The 14,194-nt window shown below is 53.5% G+C and overlaps 6 protein-coding genes across 6 annotated transcripts; 2 read left to right on the top strand and 4 right to left on the bottom strand.

Annotated features, from left to right (window-relative positions):
- Positions 1-2,559: 2,559 nt before the first annotated feature.
- Positions 2,560-4,982, top strand: J4E83_002992 (uncharacterized protein; the record flags this gene model as incomplete). The annotated part of the gene is made up of 3 exons (XM_049329932.1): positions 2,560-3,738; positions 3,786-4,783; positions 4,835-4,982. 3 exons carry the CDS (start codon positions 2,560-2,562, stop codon positions 4,980-4,982), a joined length of 2,325 nt encoding a protein of 774 aa, XP_049190428.1.
- An 828-nt stretch (positions 4,983-5,810) lies between these two features.
- J4E83_002991 (uncharacterized protein) lies at positions 5,811-6,557 on the top strand (the record flags this gene model as incomplete). The annotated part of the gene is made up of 2 exons (XM_049329931.1): positions 5,811-6,111; positions 6,187-6,557. The coding sequence occupies 2 exons, from the start codon at positions 5,811-5,813 to the stop codon at positions 6,555-6,557; spliced, it is 672 nt and encodes a 223-aa protein (XP_049190427.1).
- Positions 6,558-7,042: 485 nt separating this feature from the next.
- Positions 7,043-7,913, bottom strand: J4E83_002990 (uncharacterized protein; the record flags this gene model as incomplete). The annotated part of the gene is made up of 3 exons (XM_049329930.1): positions 7,043-7,206; positions 7,271-7,495; positions 7,556-7,913. 3 exons carry the CDS (start codon positions 7,911-7,913, stop codon positions 7,043-7,045), a joined length of 747 nt encoding a protein of 248 aa, XP_049190426.1.
- Positions 7,914-8,597: 684 nt separating this feature from the next.
- Positions 8,598-9,540, bottom strand: J4E83_002989 (uncharacterized protein; the record flags this gene model as incomplete). The annotated part of the gene is made up of 2 exons (XM_049329929.1): positions 8,598-9,171; positions 9,224-9,540. The coding sequence occupies 2 exons, from the start codon at positions 9,538-9,540 to the stop codon at positions 8,598-8,600; spliced, it is 891 nt and encodes a 296-aa protein (XP_049190425.1).
- Positions 9,541-9,916: 376 nt separating this feature from the next.
- J4E83_002988 (uncharacterized protein) lies at positions 9,917-10,594 on the bottom strand (the record flags this gene model as incomplete). Its single annotated transcript, XM_049329928.1, has 2 exons — positions 9,917-10,134; positions 10,192-10,594. 2 exons carry the CDS (start codon positions 10,592-10,594, stop codon positions 9,917-9,919), a joined length of 621 nt encoding a protein of 206 aa, XP_049190424.1.
- Positions 10,595-11,227: 633 nt separating this feature from the next.
- On the bottom strand, positions 11,228-13,649 carry J4E83_002987 (uncharacterized protein; the record flags this gene model as incomplete). The annotated part of the gene is made up of 7 exons (XM_049329927.1): positions 11,228-11,676; positions 11,724-12,266; positions 12,313-12,622; positions 12,729-12,920; positions 13,399-13,455; positions 13,509-13,583; positions 13,644-13,649. The coding sequence occupies 7 exons, from the start codon at positions 13,647-13,649 to the stop codon at positions 11,228-11,230; spliced, it is 1,632 nt and encodes a 543-aa protein (XP_049190423.1).
- Between the last annotated feature and the right edge of the window lie 545 nt (positions 13,650-14,194).

Raw genomic sequence — 14,194 nt, 5'->3', positions numbered from 1 at the left:
AGGCGCGGCAATGCTACACCGTGATACTACAAAAGCATGCCTATATCACAGCATCCGGCGCTGTATTCCGCGGCCCTTTCGGCCATCTGGGTGAGAGCGGTGACTGACACGCGCATCTCATCGTGGAAGGTGTGATGGAAGCTCGGAATGATTATTGCGGATCTTAGTGGCCGATACCAGTCTCAAACTTGCTTGGTTTGTCGCGTGGAAGCGGAAAAGGCATTCCTGGGTTCTGCGACACTGGCTGGTGGGCCGGAGGATCAGCCATCAATTGATCAAGATCTTTGCTGTTCCCGAGACATGGGCATTGTTGAGAAATGAAGAGGTGCCGTTGTAGAAGGAGAAGCTCAAACGAAGAGCAGGATGCGATAGCTGCCGTGCTGCACGTGGGGGCCTGCAGCGACATGCCGTTCAGATGTCATCGAAGTATCCGCTGAACCCAATGGCAGACTCGCTGCGTCCTGCAGGGCCGAAAGGGCGTACCTTTCACATGGGACTGGGCATGATGGCACGTCAATATACCGGGTTGAATTTGCAGCCACCATTCGTCTTCACTGAAATGAGCTAGATGTTTGCCTCGATCAAAATGAAATTACCTGACGGCGTAGGCGGATGAGTACGGCCCTGCCGCGTCCGTGAGCGCGCGGAAGGGCCATCCAGTGCCACTTGAAACCACCATCTGCTTCTAAAGCATTACGGCAAGCGTGCTAGCGCGGGGGGTTTCAGTGAAAAGTAAAGCCCCTCGCTGATACAGTGGTCGATGAGGGGCCGTTAGAGGGGTTGTAGAAGGCATGTGTAGCGGTGGCTTGTGTTCAGGAACGGTGAGGGTAAGAGAGTGTCATGGCAGCAAGAGCGTTTGCTAGGCCGCGACCGACGCTATAAGGTCCAGGATTATACGCGCTCCCCCGATTGAACGAAGACAAGCGGGGCATAATTTAGCGGACTCTGCCACTTTCTGCTGACGGGACGCTCGATCGTGTGTAGGTGTTGTCCCGAGCCGAAAGACCTCAGCCAGACGGGTCGGTGGAATCGGTGTGTCTGTCGACACACGCAAGAAGCACCGTGTTCGCGGCGTTGAATGTTCGTGTGAGCTCTGCAAGCCGTGGCAGTCTACTGCAGGTGTGGACCTGACTAAATGCCAGTGTGGGTCCGGGGAACGGGATCCTGGCCCGAAAGTATGGATAGAGTTCCAGAGGGCAGCCGACGATCGTCTTGAAATTACTCGTGGCACGACTTGCAAGTATCCTGGGCGTCATGTTGTGAAGGTGATTACCCCTCTGCAACCCCTTTTCCCGCGCCCTTCGTCATCGTGCAACACAGACCAGCCGGCCTGGAGGGAGGGGCGACAGATTGTTTGGTATTGAAAGCTGTTGCAAAGAACTGGCGCAGGCGTCCCCAGGTGGGAAGTGAGGCGGTGAGCCACCATCTGCATGGCCTGCATCTGATAACTGGCGGCCCACTACTCCTCCAAGAGTGTACTCGACCTTGTTCTTACCGCCACTTTGTCTGCTGGCCAGAGAGTGACAGCGGGTGGTACGGCGAAACATACTCGTTGAGGCTCTTGTGGGAGAATCATTGGACAGGCGGCTGCCATGTCGCACACCTGGGCCCAGAAGCCTAATGGTTAGGGCTACCCCGGGATGTAAGAACTCGGGATGATTATTATAGTATCAGAGGTTGTTGATGGCCTCGGTGTGCGATAGTCAAGAGTACCTCGCAACCTTGGGTGGTAGCGGGGTGTCTGTCACTGTTAACCATCTTGGCAACCTCAAAGCTGCCAGCTATACAAGCACCTGGCAGAGCCAGCAAAAGCATCGCAATTAATAGATGTTAGACACTGGACAAGTCGCGTTAGATACACTAGCGTGTTATCCGTTCACAGGGATGGGAGATGTATCTAGCGATGAGGCGGACGCAGGACGCACGGGCGAACCCCCCCTCTCAGAGTAGCCCTAGAGGTGCCTCGCCAGCGACATTGCACTGGTCCTCCTTGAAGTCACCCCTCCCCGAGGTCATCTCATCTTCAACAGTAGCCATTATTGTTCCATCGTCGTACGCGTAGCCATACGGTGCTGACGCCTACGACTTCCTCTCTTTTCTCTCACCGGTAATTCCTTCGCAGCTTTTTCCGACACACGGGATGCACGAAGCGTACAGCGCGACACATCGTCCATCTACCACCACGCTTTAACACCCCATTCCATCCATTGAGATGGCATCAAACTCCTCGCCCGCCGTGCGCAAAACAGGCGCGCCTGAAAAAAAATACAAATGTCAGCAGCACCCTGCACGAGGAGCTGTATGTGAGAACATCCACTGAACTTCGTCCAGGCCAGTTTTGCAACCGCGCTTTCAGCCGTAGCGAACATAGATCGCGCCATGAACGCTCACGTACGTCAAAACTCCCGTCTTTTCCGTCGCGATGGAGCTTCGCTGGGCGGGGTAGCTGTTTACGCGTTCGCCCCGCGCGTACTGTTGTTGCTACCTGCCCCGCGTTTGTTGGAAAGATTGAAACTGACGTTTGCGACGACATACAGACACCAAAGAGAGACCGTTCAAATGTGCCAAGTATGTTGCCCTGCACAGACGCATTATGGGAAATGTGCTGACTCCAAATCCAGGTGTCGCTCGACATTCGTACGTCGCGATCTCCTCCTTCGACACGACCGCACCGTTCACGCGAAGGATGGTGGCGCGCCCCTCCCCAGCGAGCAGAAGCGCCGAACGAACACCAAGGCAGCCGAACAGAAACAAGCCACGGCCGAGAGCGCGACGACACTCGAGCGCATCGAAGCTGAGAACGATGCGATGCACGAGGATGAGGACCTTAACGCTGCGGCCATGTTGATGACCGACTTCCACCACAAGGCAATGGCGAGCCAAGAGCCCGAGATGATCCCCGAGCACAACGAGCCCGTCATCTCGCCCACGGGCCCATCGATGATGGAGCCTGTCATCCCATACACTGCCCCTGGCCAGAACATGCTTCCGCAGATGCCGTGGCGAGACTCAATGGTGCCTCAATCCGAGCCCAAGTCGTCGCCCAACACACACTCAGCCTTCAACAGCGCCAGCGCGCTCGGTTCGCATCCCCACCAGCTTCCACCCCTGATGGAGCGCACCATGTCTGGCAGCGACAGCCTCGCGCCTACCTTCTCAGCAATGAACGGCGGCAATGGGTTAGGTACTCCTGGTGCCCTGTCACCCTACCCCTCCATGATGGGACCGGTGTCACCAGTTGACTACCGCAAGTCGCCCGGCCCCAATCAGGCTCTGATGATGACCCGCGCCCCTCAGCTGGACTCTGAAGAGCAGTGTGCAAGGATCTACGAGAACATCAAGCAGTACGACAGTGAGAACTCGCTCTTGGAGACGTTCCACTTGCCCAGTCTGAACACGCTGAACCGCCTGTTGAAGACGTACTTCGATCTGTTCCACCACCACCTGCCTTTCTTGCACCCCGCCACCTTCAACCCCACCGAGGTGTCTGCCCCGCTATTGCTTGCTGTGCTATCGATAGGTGCTCTGTACATCTTTGACCAAGACCAAGCCTATATGCTGCACATTGGATCAAAGGTCCTAGTCAACCAGTTCCTTCAGAATAAGGAAAACTTCAGTTCCCGCAAATGCCCGTTGTGGACGATGCAGAGCACCCTGCTCAACATGATTTTCTCTAGCTGGAGTGGTGATCCAAAGGGCCTTGAGTGGGCTTGCTCGATTAAGAGTCTTCTTGCCAACGTACGTATAAGTGTGTCTTGCTCACGATCGCCACTAACACATCGTAGATGGTCGCTGGAAATCGGTACGAGCTCAAGCTCCGATCAGATGCTCGTGATGGCGCTCAGCCAAACCACGAAGAATGGGTTGTCGACGAGCAATGCCGACGGACTTACTATGCGGTCTATATCTTCTTCGGCCTACTGACGCTCACCTACAACCACACTCCTGCAATGGGTTTCAACGAGTTCGACACCCTGGAGCTGCCTTCTTCGGAGTCGCTCTGGACCATGGAGGTTTCAGATGACGAAGCCTGGCGCGAGAGCCTGAGTGCTTCCAGGATCATCACGTTCCGCCAAGCGCATGACAACCTATTCCAAGGCGAGACTGCTCGTTACAGTGCTTTCGCGACACGCGTCATGATCAACGCACTGTTCCTCGAAGTATGGTACCACAAGCGTAGCCCTGAAGCTCTCCAAGACGTAGTCACCGAGTACAAGCTTCGCCTGGCCCTGGAGACATGGGAGAAGTCGCTTGAGCTCTGCGAGCCTGAGACAGTCGTTGTCCAACTGAGCGCTCCACACAAGGGCCATCCTCTCATTTTCAACGCCATGGCGCTGTACAGGAATACCAGGGCCCGACTCGTGGTCGATCTCAAGTCCATTCAAGAAGCTCTCCGCTATCACGACTCCTACGAAGTAGCTGCTGCTATGACGAATGCCCGCGACAAGGTCCAGCGTTCACCAGAGATGATCAAGGTCATCCAAGAATGCTTCGATTGCATCGAGGTTGCTGCCGTGCAAGGCATACGCTGGGTTGCCCGAACTTCCGCTACCAACTGGAGCATCGAGCATCCACTTACCGGCATGGATCTGATGGTCATCTTGACACTATGGCTCTACCGCCTGGAGCACGACGAAGAGCCAGCTACCGAGGAGGAGCTGGCCATGTACAACAAGCTGCGCAATCTGTTTGACGACGATTCCGTGGATGTCTACGGTGCAAAGCTGAGCTCCACTGTCGCGCGACTATGGGGCAGCATGATCGACGAGGTCGTCGTTTGGGGGTATGTAAATGCCTATTTGTTCTTCAGTAACTTGGCACTAACGATACTTAGCATCACCAAACTTATGGGCGAAGCTTTCAAGCTACATTCGCAAGCACTTGTTGGCTACGAAGATGCCATGTCGTCTCGTTCCGGATCCGCTACGCCATCAATGGCTGCTGGTGGTGTCCAGGTGCTCGAGATGCAGATGGCCTACTAAGCGAGAGACAGCTTCCGGAACTGGTCGCGATCTTCCACGATCTTGTTTCCATGTCGCGTTACTTTTACAGACTGTGGATTTCCTTCCTATATTTCGTCCTCTCCTTGCACCTGGGAGCATGGCAAGGAGTTTGGCGCCCCCAGCATCGGTCTATTGTTTATCTCATTTCATTTCATTTTTCTCAAGATCGGGGTAATACGGCGCACAGGGCGGGTCTGGTCCAGATTCCTACACTCTCGAGCTCATGCTCTACTCATTTGGCATTCTTCTAATACCTCTCCCTCGCTCATACCCATCGGCATTTCTGGACTGTTGAAGGCTGGCCCTAGGCGCGTTATTGCTTCACTTCGGTTCTGCTACTAGCGCTGCCTTTGTTGCATTCTTGCTAATATCTATTTCTTTTTGCCTGTACTTCGGTAATGCCTTTTCTTGGTGGCATTGGGCTATTTCCTTACATATACCATAGTATGTCATGATTCGACTTCGCGGTGACGGAGATGGGAGATATTACGGTAGTGGATATGAAGTCAAGGTGTAAATCGGTCTCAAATAGTACTGTATGAATACGTCTTCTTATGCCATCATGACATGAACGCAAATTGATATCTGCCTTGCTGTGATGTTTGTGTTCTTCGCGAAGTTGAGCATTCCAAGCCCTGGAGGTTCTTGAAAAGGCCACTAGTCGCACAGACCACCCCGGGGCCCGCTAGATGAAGCTTCATTCTCTTCCAAAATTTCGCGAAACCGACTTCAGCACGACGCATTACCAGCCACCACATCTTCGCATTTCTAATTCCTACCCAAAACCTACAGTCGCTTACCCACACAATGTCGAAAGATATCGAAGAGAAGAGGCTGAAGAAGGAGAAGAAGGACAAGAAGGAAAAGAAGGAAAAGCGCGCAGAGACAGACGGCGTGTCCAAGAGCAAAAAGGACAAGAAGGAAAAGAAGGTCAAGGGCGATGTCGAGATGGTAGACGCGCTCGAGGCTGAGCTCGAGAAGGAGCCAGAAGTCTCAATGGTCAACGTCGTGGACGGTGATGAGCCGCGCGGCGCACTCGTTCCCTTTGCCTTCCCTCTCGCAGACAACGACAAGGAGGTCAAGAAGATCCTCAAGACCGTCAAGAAGTGTATGTTTCCCACTTCATATGTGTTGGCCTGTTTGCGCACTTGAAAGAACAAGACTAACGTTCATCCTGCTACAGCCGCCAAGTCCAAGACCCTCCGTCGCGGTGTCAAGGAAGTCGTAAAAGCGCTGCGCAAGTCCGCTGCTTCAGGCGCCGGATCCTCCCTCGACGACCCCAGCGCCATTGTTGTCATCGCCGCCGATATCTCGCCCATGGACGTCATTGCGCATATCCCCGTTCTCTGCGAAGACCACAACGTACCCTACATCTACATCAAGAGCCGCGCGCAGCTCGGCGAGGCAAGCGCAACGAAGCGACCCACTAGTGTGGTCATGATCGGCAAGGACAGGATGGGCAAGAAGGCCGGCGAGGGTGACGAGGAGTTCACCGAGGCATACGGAGAGCTGGTCAAGGTTGTTGGCAAGGCTGCTAAGACAGTCAAGAAGTGAGAGCAATGCGACAAGTGGAGAAGAAGGTGATCGACCGTGTGTCGAGTGTATTGTTCAAAAGGGAAATGAGGAGTCTGGCGTTTTTCACCCATGGTTGGCTGATCAGTCCTCCTAGTGTTACTGTTTCAATTCTAGGCATCGAGCTAGGCTTGCAATATACCTCTACAAAACTTCACGCGCTCATGCCAACGGACAGTTTGCTCACGCGTCGCCTGCTGAACCAGCTACATTCACGGGTCTCACTCATGAGGCCTACACAAGACACTGAACGGAGCCCTCTGAAGATCGCCTGCAATTCGAGGTGCGATCCGATAAAAGAATGTCGGGTTTATGTACATATCAAGACAACCAAGTATAAACACGAAGAGAACTCGTTCACCACCCGCCCGCAGTTGACATTGTCAGTCGCAAGTTCAGAACCAAGGCCCTAGAGCCCATAGTCGTCCAATCCTCTGCATTCGAGCACAGAGCTCTGACAACAGCGCCTAGTTAGCAGCAGTCCACAGCGCCGGACCAGGGAACGTGTAAGTCGTAGGATTGGTGTAGATGTTGAACACGATACCCGGCATGTCCTTTGTGTACAAGCTGGTACCAGGAACGCCAGCCGTCGGTGCAACAGAGCCGCTACCACCGACCTTGAGGTTCAAGCCTACAGCAATACTTAGTATATGATCTTTTTACATCGAAAGCAGCCTGGAAGATGAGTGACCTACACTGGGGGTACAACTGCGCGCCATTCACGTTCTGCCCACCGTGAAGAGCAATGATCTCATGACGGATAACGTAGTTGCCAGGAGCAAGTTTGGCGGGAAGAACAGTGGAGACCTTGAACTTGTTCTTGATGAGCGTGTCTGTAACCCAAGTTCCAGGGCTGACGATGGCAGATTGAGAGATCTTGGACCAGCGGAGAGCACTGGGGGTTAGAGTGGTGCAATCGCCTGCATGAAATAAGTGATTAGTAAGAGTGCGCGCTGGACTGGTTTAAACAGATGGCATACCGTTGCAAGGCGCGATGTAGTTGATGATCGGGCCCTTATGACTATCAGGCCAAGTGTTCCACTCAAACTCAATGGTATCCCCGGCGTTGACGTTAGCGTAGAGACGTCCTGCAGTGGCACTCTTGTGGCAGTTCACATCTGCTGTGCCGACGGATGCGGGCTCGACGAAACCGATGTCTTGGTTCAATGCGTCCCAGCCTGCGGTTTGGGGGCGGCTGTCTTTGGAGAAGTAGTACCACACGGGGTCGGAACCGTTGGTGAAAGTGCCCTTTACGTTGACACCTTTGACGAAGCCGTGGGCGGATGCTGTGTCGAGAAGGACAGCGATGGCGCCGAGGAGGAGTGCGGATGTGTACATCGTGGAGTGTGTGAGAGAATGGTAGCGAATGTTGTTGCTTTGATGCTGATCCGTTGCACTTGTTTCTACCTACTCTTATATGTCTTCAAAGGTCTTCATCGTCTGTATGGCTTCTCATGATACTCCCAATCAGAGACGGAGCACATCGACCGATCGTGTCAGGTAAGTCAAGGATCACATAGTACTGTTAGATGATTACAAGTCATTGCCTAGGGCTTTGTAGCAGCAACGGGCATAGCCGCTATGGCGAAACATAGCTTGTTGTTCCATGGCCACACACATGCAGCGCGCCGTGTAGCTTCCAAGGCTCTTGATAGCTCAGTGTTCCAATCACAAGCGAAAAAGTTGATATTGTGGTGATATTGAAACGGCATCCGAATGTGGTTGTGGCACACAGCGGCGCGCTTCGCGCGTCCCTGGTTTTCGTCTGGGGTAATCTATTCTCCCCGGGAAGCCGCAAGCGAGCAATCTAAACACTGAAAGAGCAACGAATAGAGTGCGCCTTTGACTCAGACATTGAAGTCACACTCGTCACACGGGAGTGTTGTAAGGTTGCGGACGTTGAAGGGAATTTTTCCGTTGGCTCGCTACTGCTACAGCGGAAGGTGCACGTGGCGGGTGGAGTACCTCGTCCATGACAAACTCTAGCCACTTCATCCGTGACAAACTCTCAGTTTTTGCTCGCTACAGGAAGGTCTTACAGAGGTTGTGTGTAGGGATCGATATCCTAGACGCCGACAAAGATGCTGGGTTGTCCAGCCTGACCTGGTCTGCGTCTATCGTAGACTCAAACTTGGGTGCTCGATCAAGCATGTGGCCTTCAGGACTTCTCTGACATGATTTTCCTGTCTCTACCCAAATTGGGTCAGCGTATGTGTGGCGGACGGTATGGTAGCACCTGCGCGATGTCAACACAACCCCTGTGACAGCAGTAGCTTTCAGACATACCATCTCGCCCTTTGGCTTTTGACCCTGTAGCGCTGTCTGCTCTTCGCCAGCCCTCTGGGCCTCGCTCTCCTCTTTGTCGTCCAATTTATGCTCGATCTCAGCCTTCGTTTCCCTGTCGTTCACTTCCTCTTCGCCGCCCATGTCCTCGTCGCTCATCTCGTTCTCTGACCACGCCTTTTCCTCTACCTCCGCGATCTCAAGGTCCTCCTCCACTCCGTCATAGCATGCTCCTATAGCACGAAGCACATCTACCTCGACGTTGGGAAGTGGCACAGTCTCGGGTCGTTGCTCGTCGTTGAGCAAAGCCTCCCTGAAGGTATGCAATTTAGTTTCTGCCTCCGAACAGTATAGAGGAAACTGACCTTATCTCTTCCAAACACTCGCGAAGGTCATCCAGCGTCTGTTTCGCAGCCGGAGTCGGGAAAACACGAAACCATGCCTCCGTAAGACGCCAAAGGGATTCACCCTTGACGTAAAAGGCGTATGCTTCATGAAAATCATCCAAACCACCTGCAAGCATTGTGTAACATCTGATGCGGTAATATCTAGAGATGTCGGAGTCGGCGAGCAAATTGCGCAAAGCATCGTTACACTTCTCAAATTCGTCTTGTTGGAGAAGCTCAACAGCAGCGTTGAAGTCTCTCGTAAGCCGGCGATCTATTTCCTCGAAACTGGCCATCTGGAACGTGCATGGGGTTGATGTGGGGGTTGATGGGAGAAATCGTATCTGCGGGTTGTGATCTGTTGACTCTACCGTGGGTAGCATAGAGATCCAAGGATGGAAGCTCTAGCTGCGCGTGGCAGACAAACGCTCAAGGACCCGGGCCTCTAGGCCCTACGTCATGGTTTGACAATCGAAGGTGAGAGACAGTCAAGAAGCATCCAATTCATACAACGATAGAACGCTTCAACGTATAGGCCTGATCCTCATGAATAATACCACTCAATATGATACACGCGTTTCCAAACTCCATATAGCAGGCCTTGAGGGTGCATGCAAACAATTCGATCACATCAAAGCCGAGACCCCAGTCACCTTGCAACCTCGACATGTACTACCTCCGCATCTTCCGCCTGTGATGCTCGACCAAATCATTCTCCAGCACCATAACAGCGTCGAAATGATTCTCCCCGACAGCCTTCGCAACAAACTTCTCCTCTCCCTTCCCATCCACATATAGGCTCGCCTCCATGGACTCTCCGGCTCTCCTGCTGATGATCAAGAACTCCTTCTCATCCCTGACCCCGAAATCGGGTTCGTATATGGCACGACCTAACAACTCATTAGTATCGTAAAACACCGCCAAACTTGGACAAACGCCAAACTTACCAACAGCCATCTGGCCCGTCCTCGCTAGCCAGGCCATAGCGAGCGCCTCTCGCTTATCCGGCACCCTTTCACCCTTCTGCTCCGCTAGATTTCGTATATCCCGCGCCGTCTCCTCATCTTCCTTGTCTCTCTCCCACTCCAGCTCGCATTTGATTCTTGGTCTGATGTTCAGGCCGCGGTCCATGTCGGAAGAATTCCATGTGAAGTGCTCGTGTTTCCAGTCGTGTGCTGCTGTTCTGAATGAGCGGTGTTCGCGGGTGCGAGCGATCTCTGCGGGGTTGTCGACAGCGCGGATGTGCGTGAGATAGTGACTAGATGAAGAAGGTGGTAGGACTTTGATGGTGATGTGGTATATTGGTGCGATCAAGGCTGCGCCGTGTAGTTGTGCAGGGCTGGTTGGCATGATTGCGCTTCGGGTGTTGGGGACTTTGCGGCGATTGGAGATGTCGGGATCTGCTAGTAGTCAAAAGTAATTGGATTGGTGAGTATTAAAGTCAGAAACTCATAGTAGCCACATAAATAGTCCGCCCAGTCAGTGAATTTCATTTGTACTAGCCGGCTGGTGAAGTGTCGCAAACGCTATGCGAACGCGGCTTCAACAACGCACCAGCTCGCACGATATGCCATGTCTGTTTGACAGCTAAACAAAGCTTCAAGCATCGTGTAGTTTCACATTCCATATCCCACCTCTTGAAGTTGCGAATCGTGGTGCGTGCTGGACAATGATGATTGCGGCGTATAAAGGGTAGAATCACTTTACACGACGCGTCATGTGTATTTAATAAAGCAAGTTCTTAGTCAAGTACTAGACTGTCTGCAAGGTTGCCTATTGCGGAAAGATACGTCCGGCAGTATCTTCTAAAGAAGATAGTCACTGCTCACGGAGTAAAGAGAGTCGTAATGACATGTCGCGTAAAATTGTTCGAAAACGTTCGCCAGTGACGATTCTCAGAACCTACGGGTTATGCCAGTCCCACGCTGAGCCATCATCTGAACGAGTACTCACGCCATTGGGAAAAGCTACATGGCCCAACTCCTAGTATCTGCCGCCGGGTGGGGGTTGGCCATACTGCTGCTGACCTGGGTAACCGCCGGGGCCTCCTTGGGGCGGTCGCTGCTGGCCATACTGACCTGGTGGAGGTGCTTGTTGACCGTAGCCTTGTGGAGGTGCGCCGGGTGGAGCACCGTATCCTTGGGGCGGATGCTGACCAGGGGGAGCACCGTAACCCTGGGGTGGCTGCTGTCCATAGCCTTGCGGCGGCTGTTGGCCATAGCCCTGGGGTGGCTGTTGGCCGTAACCTGGAGGAGGTGCGCCATACTGGCCAGGTGGTGCGCCGTAGCCGCCAGGTGCAGGGTTGCTCTTCTCGTCCTTCGAGTCGTAGCTTCGATCAATGGCACCGAGAAGAAGCTTGATGATCCAAAGATCGGGTGTAAGATCGACAGGAGGGTTTGCGCGCATCATCTCTTCCTGTTCGTTTTCGAAGTCTGATTCTGCGTTAGCACAGGTCTAGTCTGGATCGTATGAGACTTACTGGACGTGCAGTCAACCATAGGGCCAACCTCGGGTTCCTCATCGAGTTGACTGAGGAATTTCCTTGCGGTCACATCGTTTCCTACCTGAGCAAACTCGAAAGCGACAGCACCACGGCCGTAGGGCGTCGACTGGAGCTGTCTGTAAGTCTCCTTGATGACCTTAAAGATCTCGCCGGAAGGCTCTCCCGCTGGCTGCCCATCGGTGATGGCAATGACCAATACTGGCTTTTGCATCTGTCCTGAGCGTGCCTTTGGGAGTACTATCTCCTGGATGACTTTCTTGTCCATAGAGGTACCCATGGGTGTGAGGCCCTTGAAGTTGACGCCACGCATGATCTCTGCGACCTGAGCCTCAGTCGCGACGCCATCTTGAAGAGGTCGACCCTGTTGGTTGCGAGCTCCCGAAAGATCGGTGTTCATGCAGCGGACAGAGATGCCATCGTTGTCAAAGAGAGTTGCAGCGAACGAGACTCGGTCCAAAATAAGGCGCAAATCTGTGATACGGCTACCTTCCTCTTCGAACTGCATGGATCCACTGTCATCTAATGTGTGTCAGCTTGATCACGATTCTCGAGCTGAGCAACTTACCGATGTATAGCACGATGTCGTAAAGCGCTAGCTTTACAATGTCATTGGCAATCTCCTTCTGGATCTTCCAGCGCGAGATGACTTGATTGATCTTCGCGGGCGCTTGTTGAGCAATCTGGTCAATATGTTGGCAGATTGGGAAGTTCTGGAGGCCCTTCTCTTGGATGCAGGCTTGCAGAAGCTGCTTGTAGCCCGCGATCTCAGCTGGTCCGGCCTGAACCTGTTGGGGAGGGGGCGGGCCGCCGCCATATCCTCCTTGTGGTGGAGGTGCGCCATACTGGCCCTGCGGAGGCTGTCCTGGTGGTCCACCCTAATATCACGTTAGTCTCTGCACAAATCTTCGCGGAAAGTCACTAGCTCTGCGCCTTTGCTCATACGTGGGTTTGAAAATCGAAGAAATCTAAATTAGTACGAACATTCGGTTGGAAAGCGGGCTGCTGGCCGTAAGGTTGGCCATATTGCTGCGGCGCCTGTCCGTAAGCGGGTTGCTGTGGTTGGCCCCATTGGCTTTGCTGCTGGTAAGGCTGTTGTGGTGGTTGCTGTCCATACGGCGGCGGGACCTGTGGCTGATTCCATTGCGCGGGGGGCGCTTGACCTGGTTGTGGGGACTGTGGGAATGTCGATTGAGAATACGGAGATGAAGGCTGTTGTCCTGGCGGTGGTGGCGGGGGTCTGCTATACCCTGACTGCCCTTGTGGATATGGTGAAGATGCGCCATATTGGGTGGGAGCTGCCGGTTGCGCAAAAGGCGACTGCGGCGGCGCATACGAACCAGGACGCGGAGGCATAGGAGGACCAGGCTGTTGTTGTTGCGCATAAGGATTTGGCGCCTGCCCGGCGTTGGGCTGATAGGCAGTATAGCTAGATGACATCTTGCTTGATAGAGGCATGTGTGGCTAGGTCCAGGAACGAAGTGTGGCGGAAAAAGTCCAGAGTGGATGCCGGGCGTGCGATAATTTATTGGAGCCAAAAGCAAGTGGAGAACTAGAGAAGAGGCTTGCGAATGCCCAGTCTTAAGTGGCGGGTAGGGAAGGGCGATGACGACGCAGAGCAAGTGACAAGAGAAAGAAAGAGCTTTGGGCTTACCCCGGGAGCACCGGCACCTTGGGCACCTGGATACGCTTGATACTGTGGCTGTCCAGGCTACGTTGCATTAGTGAATCATTGCCAACATCACCCTTCACTTGAAGACTTACGTAGCCGCCTTGTCCACCGGGCGGAGGATAGCCAGATGCAGCCTGAGCCGCCTGCATCTTAGATGCGAGCTTCGCCTGGTTAGCTATGACGATGGTGGGGTGGAGGGGTAGCTAAGGAGCTGGCTGATAACATACACCCATCTTGCTATTTGCGTGTAAGGGTTCTGGTGCGTGACAGAGGATTGAGAAAGTCGGACAAGGCTGATTCTTGAGATAGGAATTAACAAGGTTGAGATGGAAGGTCAGGTTATAATGTATGCCTTGCGATGTTGGCAAGAGCCGAAGCTGACGCGCTTACCTGCTAAGCCCCCGCCGGTGCACCGCCCTAGTCACGTATTGGTTAACGCCACATGGCCATTGTTCATTGCACACCAACACCGTGGCTGTTCGTTATGAAATGTGGGAACGCGTGAGGCTGTGCCTTCGGATAAAGTGACGAACGAGCGGGGCATCATCAGGCAACCGGATTTTGTACCAAACATTCTTGAGCCATGTGACGCTGCCGGCCAAAGACCCTGCTGCGCCTCTGCTCCATCTGACTGACCGTTACAAGTACATCTACATTCGTATAGCGCCCGCAGCTTACAAGGCGATTGATGCGCGTGGTGCTCTGAGTTGTGTAGCGTTGTTGCATCTTGACGCGCTCATGTTTAGATCGTTAAAGCACGACAAACGTCCAACTTCTC

This window comes from Alternaria metachromatica (assembly GCF_023757995.1).
Source record: "Alternaria metachromatica strain BMP 0045 chromosome Unknown scaffold_5, whole genome shotgun sequence".
Classification (NCBI taxonomy): domain Eukaryota; kingdom Fungi; phylum Ascomycota; class Dothideomycetes; order Pleosporales; family Pleosporaceae; genus Alternaria; species Alternaria metachromatica.
Note: the sequence above shows the minus strand (reverse complement) of the source record. Positions and strands in the feature narration are given on the sequence as shown.